This window comes from Lytechinus variegatus, chromosome 11, assembly GCF_018143015.1.
Source record: "Lytechinus variegatus isolate NC3 chromosome 11, Lvar_3.0, whole genome shotgun sequence".
Taxonomy (NCBI): domain Eukaryota; kingdom Metazoa; phylum Echinodermata; class Echinoidea; order Temnopleuroida; family Toxopneustidae; genus Lytechinus; species Lytechinus variegatus.
In genome coordinates this window covers 35,984,237-35,993,708 of record NC_054750.1, presented here as the reverse complement: position 1 = coordinate 35,993,708, position 9,472 = coordinate 35,984,237, and the positions used below count along the sequence as shown (strand labels likewise).

General features: G+C 39.8%; 1 protein-coding gene across 1 annotated transcript; it reads right to left on the bottom strand.

The window, feature by feature from the left end:
• Positions 1-1,307: 1,307 nt before the first annotated feature.
• Positions 1,308-1,777, bottom strand: LOC121424585 (60S ribosomal protein L30-like). The gene has a single exon (XM_041620325.1). The coding sequence runs from the start codon at positions 1,702-1,704 to the stop codon at positions 1,360-1,362; it is 345 nt and encodes a 114-aa protein (XP_041476259.1). The 5' UTR covers positions 1,705-1,777; the 3' UTR covers positions 1,308-1,359.
• Positions 1,778-9,472: the final 7,695 nt, after the last annotated feature.

Genomic DNA, 9,472 nt, shown 5'->3' with positions numbered 1-9,472 from the left:
TGTAAGTAACATATTTTATTGTATTTTTTGTATTTCTTGTAAAATATTGTCGTGTGATATGTGAATTTTGTTAATGTAAAAACCTGTATCTTTAGATATTTTATGAATAATAAAGTACCTCAATTGAGGATAAATAGAAAAAAAACAACTTACCACATTCCGAAATAAAAAATCATAAATTTGAATCTCCTATCCCGAAAACTAATTAAATATTTACATGTATTTGGTTTTCTTTAAATGAATATGAATACTACATGAATTTCTAGCATTATATTTATTTATCACTCCTAAGTTGCTAAGACAGCATCTCAGTTTACAAGCTCTTCAACGATACATATTTAGACAATATTCATAGCAATGACTGTCTTTTTTTTTAACCGACACTGTCATTCATAGCTGTGAGGATGATGATGAAGATAATGATGATATAGTAATAAGAACAATTAATAATAGTAGTAATAGTAATGATGATGATATTTTCATTATCATAATTATGATGATAATGGAAATAATAATACCAATACTGATGATGATGAACTAGAGGCACTTATGAAAATAACGATGTTAGTCATAACACCAATAGCAGTAATGATAATGATGGTGATGACAAAGATGATGAAGACAGAAAAAAGGAACATTCAGACAGTTGTCATGATTCTGAAACCTTTATTCAAACTAGTGAGGCAGAGACTGATAAAATCTTTGACAGTCACTGTCCCAAATAGTTGGGGTATTTCCTGTGCAAAGTGACTGAAGATCCAAATACTTGGAAAAAGGGAGCTTTGGTGGCCCAGACCTATAAAGAGGTTGCTCCAACATACTGGAGAGATCTGCTTCACTTCTTCGAACACCATCTAAAGAAATGATGTCGAACTCTTCTTCACTTTGGGACTGCTTGAACCCAATATCTCTTGCACAGTTTTTTGTGAACAACAGAGCCATTACTTTTGTCCAGTCGATGTGCTGCCCATTTTGAGACTCTCTAACTCGAAGGATACCGCTCTGCTGACCAATGGTTTTCCAGTCTTTGAGAACATGTGCATTGACCTTCACAACATTGTACGGTCTTGGACTACTTCTTGACATTCTGATCACTGTTTCAAGTTGTGCGGGGACCATTATTTCTTGAATACTGTTCAGTTTTCTTTGGATTACACTGTGGACTGCATCCCCCTCTGACTGCCCATGATTAGTTGGAAAGTATCGCATTGTGATTTTTTTCACAGAGGTTGAATTTTCAGCGAATTGTTGCATCATGATTGCCACAATGCTGTTCTTTATTTTATTTTTTTATTTTTTTTTGCACAAGACAATATGATTTATTTGACCCCAAGAACTGACCCCCTTGCTGCTACGACCTTACGAGGTCTGCTCAGATGGCATGCTGCGGATGATGTCACTGTCACCAGGATCTGTGATGCATAGTGTGCATACCCTGAAGTACTTTCCGCAAGCTGTTCCCAGTTCAATGTTGTTTCCACTGTAGCGATGGACACCAGTCTTGGCCAACATGTTGTAGTATTCAACCTCGCTTTTCCTGAGTGGAGTTGTGTTGTTGGCAAGGATGACAAGCTTTGCCTTGCCGTTGCGGAGTGACTTCAATGTCTGCTTGTATCCAAGATTGTATTTGCTGCTCTTCATCACCAGCTGCAATCGGGTGTTGATGGATTCCATCTGTTTTTTCTGCTTCTTTGAGGCCACCATTTTGTCAGATTTTGCAGCTTTCTCGATATCGTGAGAAAAATTACGCCGCAAAGTGAAATGCTGTTCTTGTTTTGACCAACACACCCATCTGCATACAAGTCAACACTTTCAATGCCTTTTCTGTCAAGCATGGTGAGATAGTGGTGGAGGTAGGAAGAAATCTCACAGGCACCCCTCTTTGTAATACCTCCATAAGAAAGAAAACACCAAGCATCGTGAGAAGCGAGTTCGTAGACTGTAAAGTTGTAGTTACTCAGGCGTCTCTTGTAAAATAATTCCGATCTTGAACTCTTAGGGAGATATATAACTTGCTGAAGATCAAAGACTGCAGCCACATGCTTTCCGTCCTTTTGTGCTCTTTCCTTGGACTTGGCCTTTAGTTCCCTGACTTTGACCTTTTCTGAGTTGTGCTTCTCATATTCTTCTCTGATGGACTCTTTCTCAGCTGGTGACCCCTTGTGAAAAGTTTCACAGAGGCCACAAGTGTCCTCGGGACTTTGGAACTATAAGCTTCATTTCTTTGAAGACTTTCCGATATAGCGACCTGAAGCCACACTACCTTTGCCACGGTTACTTTCCTTGTACATTTTGTACATAAGACACAAATTTAGCTCAGGAGAAAGATATTGGAAGTTTGTCTTTGCTCTACAATAGGTGGCTCTCCATTCTTGGGAACAGATTGATATGCTCCTTTACACTGGAACGGAGAAGAAAATCCTCTGAAGCATTTTGTCTGCCACCAAGCATTTCTTCCTTTATACATCCTGTTGGTAGTGTTTTAGCATACACTGTTCAAACTTGTCTGTACGAAATCCCAAGAGTAGATAAATACATATCCTGACACACTCTCCATTTTCTTGGAAAGTGTGCACACATGGGATCAGGAAGATAGTAGTTTCGTCTGTTGGTATCTTCGTCTTTCAATTCAGTATGGCGTCCGATCCACTCTCTTTGGCGTTGAAGGTTGTTCAAATCATAGAAAGACTCACGAATGGCACTCCGAATATCTTGTGATAACTCGTTGCAAGAGAAAAGTATTCTCTTACCATGACAGCATGTTTGGAAGCTGCTTTCCCGTCTTGCTGACTTGAATACTTTGCTTTTTTCTGACTCGTAGCTGTCACCATGGTTTCTACTTCTTTTTACAAGAGAATTCCTACTTTTTAGCTGAGGTGTTGTTACAGGAATTTCTATGGTTGGAACAGCATCAACAAGGAATGGATCCGGAGAAACCTGTACGTAGCTGAGGTAAAGTCTTGTTATGCTCATCGTTGTTTACATCATCATGCATCACTGGAGACCGAGTTGCTTGAGAAGTCAAAGGGAGATTACACTCGATCTGGTTTACATCATCATGCATCACTGGAGACCGAGTTGCTTGGGAAGTGAAAGGGAGATTAGACACAATCTGGTTTGCATCATCCTGTAGCACCAAAGCCTTGGTTACTTGGGATGTCTTCGGCAGATAAGACTCAACATATGGCTTACATCATCATGCATCACTGGAGACCGAGTTGCTTGGGAAGTCAAAGGGAGATTACACTCGATCTGGTTTACATCATCATGCCTCACGGGAGACCGAGTTGCTTGGGAAGTGAAAGTGAGATCAGACTCAATCTGGGGAGCGTTTCATCAATATTTTCATCCGACAAGTTATCAGATCTGACATCTTTCCATGATTTTGATTGGCTGTAAGGCACTGTTCCTATGGTAATTGTCGGATGAAATGGTACTTGTCGGATAAAATGTCCGACAAGTACTTTCATGAAACGCCCCCTGGCTTACATCATTTTGCGCACCTAGCAGCAGTTACCCTAGTCCCGCTGAGATCGCGCACGCTTTAATAAAAACAACTGTCATTCAAACTTGTCACAATTCACGAATCTTCCCTGAAGAAGGTAGAGGTCTACCGAAAATTTTGAGAGTGAATAAAAGAACTTAATTGTTGGCATTACAAAAACTGCATTACTCGTGAATTTGTTTCGCATTCCTGATATATATATATATATATATAAATGTGATCAATCTTGGCGATGTACGTGTACGGGTCTCCTTCATAATTATATTTGAGATCAGTAGTATGGAGAGGGCCGTAGCAAGGTCAATACCCGTCTTCATCAAGCTTTCGGGCACATGCCCTTCATCAGGATCTAAACCAATATATTAAATACAAAATATAGGCCTCCTAATAACAAAGGTAGATACAATGCAATGTCATATATTACGGAGATAAGTAATTATAGTCCATGAATAATAATCAATTATACATGCAAGGTAAATGGTAAGTCAATATCCAACGAAGTATATAATATATAGTTACCGTAGGGTCCGTTAGTATAGCGTATTGTTGACAGTAAAGTTAAGTGTGAAGTGAGGTCAGGTGTGGAGGGTGAGTTCATAAAATGGTGACGGGGTCGTTTATTGGTCAGCGTTTATACCACGTGGTCTTAATTTTTTGAGTTTGTGTTTCCAATGAGATTCTCTTTTCATGATGGTGTCGTGTTTCTTGTTTTTCACTATTTCGATGGCAGTAATGTTAAGGTTGTGTACTGTATTTCCGGGAAGGTTGAAATGTATGGTGTATGGGAGGGTTTTGCTGTTAGGTTTGTTTTTGTTGTAATTGGTTACTTCTGATCTAGTGTTATTTAGTCGCGTCTATAGTGTTGTTTCAGTCTTTCCGACGTATTGTATATTGCATTTAGTGCATGTTAAGAGGTAGATGACCCATGAGGATTTGCAGTTTATGTGATCACGTATGTTGAATTTTTGTCCAGTGACTGAACTTGTGAATGTCGTTGTTTCTTTGATGTGATGGTGGAGTGAACATTTTTTGCTTTGCATTTGTAGAACCCTAGCTCTTGTGTTGACATGTCTGTAATAGAGGTGCATGTCGTGTCATTGGTGTTATGATTATGTGTTTGATTGTTTCTGTTGTGGTTTTCTGTTTCCATGTGTGGTGATTTAGCGTTTACTAGTAAGTCGCGTAGTGATCTATTTCGACGGAAGGATGTCATCGGGGCTCTGTGAAAGATGGTTTGCAGTGTGTCACTCTGTTCGATGAGTGGATAATGTTTATGGATGATGGAGGGTATTGTTGATGTGCCTGGAGTGTATATTACAGAGAAGTGGATATTCGTAGAAGATTGTTTCTTATTTTTGATGAGAAGTTGTTCTCGAGGTATGATGGAGGCTTTTTGGATCTGATCCGTTACCAAACTGGTGTCGTACTGACAGCGTGTGAGGTGTGTCTCTAGTTTGGTCAGATGGTACTTTGTGCTGTCATCACCAGAGCAAATTCGTCTCACGCAGGTTGCTTGACTGAATGGTATACTGCGGAAGGTGTGTTTCGGGTGACAAGAAGTTGGTAGAAGATAACTGTGTGTATCTGTCGGCTTGTTGTATAGTTCTGTATGAAGTGTGCCATTTTTTAGTTGGAGTAAGTCGAGAAAGCAGACCTCTGAATTTGAGGATTCGAATGTGTATTTTATAGTGGAATGTCTAGTGTTGATGGTGTCCTGGAATTTCGCAAGAAGTCTATAAACCTATCCTCCAATTAGCCGCCTAAGAGTAATGCGGATAATTCAATAAAAATTGCGTTCATAAATTCCGAAAATAAGCCGCATTATTTTTACGAGCGCCCGTCCTGAAAAAGGCGGATAATCGCCATGACAACTGGACACGCCCCCTCCGATGCGGTTGTGTTGGAAAAGGGTGACCTTGTGACCGCACCATGGCAATTATCCGCATTATTTGGAAATGCGTTCATAAACTCAAAATCTTATCCCGATGCCGCTATTATGCGGATAATAGCAGCATCAGAGTAATGTGGATAACTCTTGTCCTCCTCCAATTTTACGACCAAATTATGCTGCTATTAGCCGCCTAATACCCCTTTCATAAACCCAATTACTATGAATTAGGCGGCTAATAGCATAATTTGGTCGTAAAATTGGAGGAGGACAAGAGTTATCCGCATTACTCTGATGCTGCTATTATCCGCATAATAGCAGCATCGGGACAAGATTTTGAGTTTATGAACGCATTTCCAAATAATGCGGATAATTGCCATGGTGCGGTCACAAGGTCACCCTTTTCCAACACAACCGCATCGGAGGGGGCGTGTCCAGTTGTCATGGCGATTATCCGCCTTTTTCAGGACGGGCGCTCGTAAAAATAATGCGGCTTATTTTCGGAATTTATGAACGCAATTTTTATTGAATTATCCGCATTACTCTTAGGCGGCTAATTGGAGGATAGGTTTATGAAAAGGGTATAATTCATTTTAATTGGGTTTATGAAAGGGGTATAGGAGAGCCAGACCACATGAACTGTATATCGTCGATGTATCGTTTCCAGGAACCTGCAATGATAGCATGTCTTGAGTTGGTTAGTATATCCTTCTCAAGTTCGCCCACGAAGATGTTGGCATAGGATGGAGCGAGTGGTGTGCCCATTGCAGTGCCCTGGATTTGGATGTAGTGTTGTTCTTGAAATTTGAAGTTGTTGAGTGTGAGGACAAGTTCAAGAAGGCGAATGAGTTGGTCTGTAGGTGGGTGTAGGTGTTGTCTCGAATTCAGGGCGTTTTTGCATGCTTGTATTCCTTCATTGTGTGGGATGTAGGTGTAAAGTGATTTGACGTCAGCTGTTACTATTATGGTGCGGTCTGGGAGAGGGCGTGAGATTTGTTGAGGTTGTCTATGTGGTTTAGGAAGTCTGTCGTGTCTTGGCGGTAGGAGGGTAGTCTTGTTACTAGTGGTCGGAGATGGAGGTCTAGATATTTAGATATTTCAACAGTTGGGCAGGAACATCCTCATACAATGGGTCGTCCGGGGTTGTTGGGTTTGTGGATTTTGGGCAGAAAGTACATGTTGGGGCAAGATGCATTGGTAGGGATTAGGTTACGTTTTACTTTTTTGCCTTCGTCTAGGTTGTCAATAGTTTGTTTAACGAGTTGTAGGTGTTGGTCAGTCAGGCCCCTGTCAAGTTTCTGGTAGGTGGTCACATCGGAGAGTTGGCGTATGCCTTCGGCAATGAAGTCCTTGGATGACATTACTCCGATTGCTGACCCTTTATCCGCAGGTTTGATGACAATGTTCGGGTTGGATCTGAGGGATTCAAGGGCTTGACGTTCTTGTCGGCTCAAGTTGTCGTGATATCTATTGGTTTCGTATTTGGTTGCTGCTTCGTTTACATCCCTTTCCACATTTTCCATGAATAATTGAAGGCGAGGATTGTTGATATTAGGAATCCATTTATTTCTGCCTGGTGGACAAGGGTATGTCTGTTGACTATCGCATGGAGCGTCCGTGGCTTGTGTAGGTATCATTTGTGAATGGGGGTCTTGTGTGTTATTGGAGTCTTTCGTGGGATGTGTTGTTTGGTTGTTGAGTTGATCTGCCTGTGATTGTTTGGATGTATAGTAGACTTGCAGGTACATCTTTCTTTTTAGTTCGTTGAGGTCTGCTTGTAGTTGAAAGTGGTCGATCTGTGATGGTGTTGGGCAAAAGGAGAGGCCTTTTGAGAGAAGGGAGATTTCAGCATCTGACAGGTTGTGGTCTGACAAGTTTATTACCGTTGAGGGTTGACTCTGGTCTTCTTTTGAAGATGACGTAAGGCTGGAGGCTGTATTGTTTACATGTATGTGTTAATTGTCTTCTCCGTGTTTTGTATTTCTTTCTGTTGTATCTTCTGTTGACCTTTTGTTTCGTAGTGTGATTAGTAGTCTTTTGTCCAACTTCATAGCTTCCAGTTAAGTTCTTGATGTCTTTACCAATTTTTATCTCGCTTGAGTTTCCGTTCCTTGTAAGTGTTAAGATCTTTGAACTTTCTCTCGATCTTGTCTTTGATGGAGTTCATTAGACCGTGATAGTGATGTGGGGAAGTATTATAAAAAAAGTTGGCTTTTCAAATGAGCGATTTCCTTTTCTTTTCCAAGGATCTGATCGGTTACGTTGTTGATTGTCATGTCCCGGAGTTCACAAGAGGCTTTCCATAGAGCTTTGTCCATTGACGATTGAAGGCATCGCTGCACTTGAAGGATTGCGTTTTGTCCAGTAAAAGTCCTTTCGGAACAATACCTTTGTCTTTGTATATTGAAAGGTAATTTTAAGTGTCCTCGAAGACGAAAGAGGGACGCAGCTTTCCTGTGAATAGTATGTGATAATATGGAGGTATCTTCGTCGTTAATTCCATTGTGATTGATGTTACCATTGATGATATTGGTTCCCTGACCGATCTTGATGGTTGAGGTATCTCTGCCAGCCATGCCGCCACGGATCCGGGTGAGAGGACTCACAGGATGCACACCAAGAAGAAAGATGAATATAAATGTGATCAATCAATTTTAACTTTACTGTCAACAATACACTATACTAACGGACCCTACGGTAACTATATATTATATACTGACTTACCATATTGACTTACCATTTACCTTGCATGTATAATTGATTATTATTTATGGACTATAGTTACTTATCTCCGTAATATATTACATTGCATTGTATCTACCATTGTTATTAGTAGGCCTATATTTTGTATTTTATATATTGGTTTAGATCCTGATGAAGGGCATGTGCCCGAAAGCTTGATGAAGACGGGTATTGACCTTGCTACTGCCCTCTCCATACTACTGATCTCAAATATATATATATATATATATGTGTGTGTGTGTGTGTGTGTGTGTGTATGTGTGGGTGGGTGTTTTGTACGATCGAGCGCCTTTGGAACGTTAATGATTTTGCCCCCCCCCCCAATCTGAAAAATGGATCGACGCCCCTGCAAACAGTCATCACTCATTCTTGAATGATCAAAGCACAGAAAACATAAACACCTATGGCATGCAGCCCAAACTTACTTGTCACAGAAAAAGTTGGTACATATTGCAGGAGTATCAGGTGCTCCGCTGATGATTGGCAGTTTGTCTTTAACATCACTCTTGTTGCCTCCTAGGACATAACAGAGAGAGAAAAAATAATATTTTTGTGTTAAAGTTATAAATAAGAAAACAAATGTATATTGCTGTCAAAATGCAGATATTCAAGCATTTCAACCTCCATAAGTAGGTTATATCTGTTTTCAATTTCAGCTGTTGTTTGAACTCCAAATTTCAACCCTGACAATATAGAGTCAATTATTGCAATTATACTTTTCAAGCATTTCAGTTTTTCTTCTCTTTTTATTTTTTTGTTCAAGTTTTGTGCATGAGGCAAACATGTTCACGAATTTTACATAAACGATTTAGTAAGCAAAACAACAAACAAATCCATGCAAATTTTCATTACAAGTTCATCATGACAAAGTCATCATAGAAACTGCCTTGAATTTCAAATACTCTTCCCTTTCTCTATTAATGCCATCTATGGCATGGGTAGAAAGAGTAAAGAATTAATTTAAGCATGCACTCAAGGACTTATGAATGACTTTTTAAAGATAAAAATTATTCTAATTTTGAAATGGAAGCTCAAGGAAATCCTGGTCATTTATTTGTCTGGATGAGACGACTTCGCACCATCCAACCTCATGGCCTGAACATCCAAGAGGGGAACGACTGATTACTCCTTCTTTTCCACTTTCCATTTGTGTACACTTATTTTCCCTCAGCTTTTTTAGATTAGTCACTTTATAGTTTCTTCCTCTACTTTCCTCCCATATCTCATACAAGCTCAGCTCCATTTTTTTCTCCCTTATTCAGGCAATATAATAATCATCATATTTTTTTTTTCTCTCCACCCACCTCTTAGATTTACCACTTATTTATTTTGCCTTT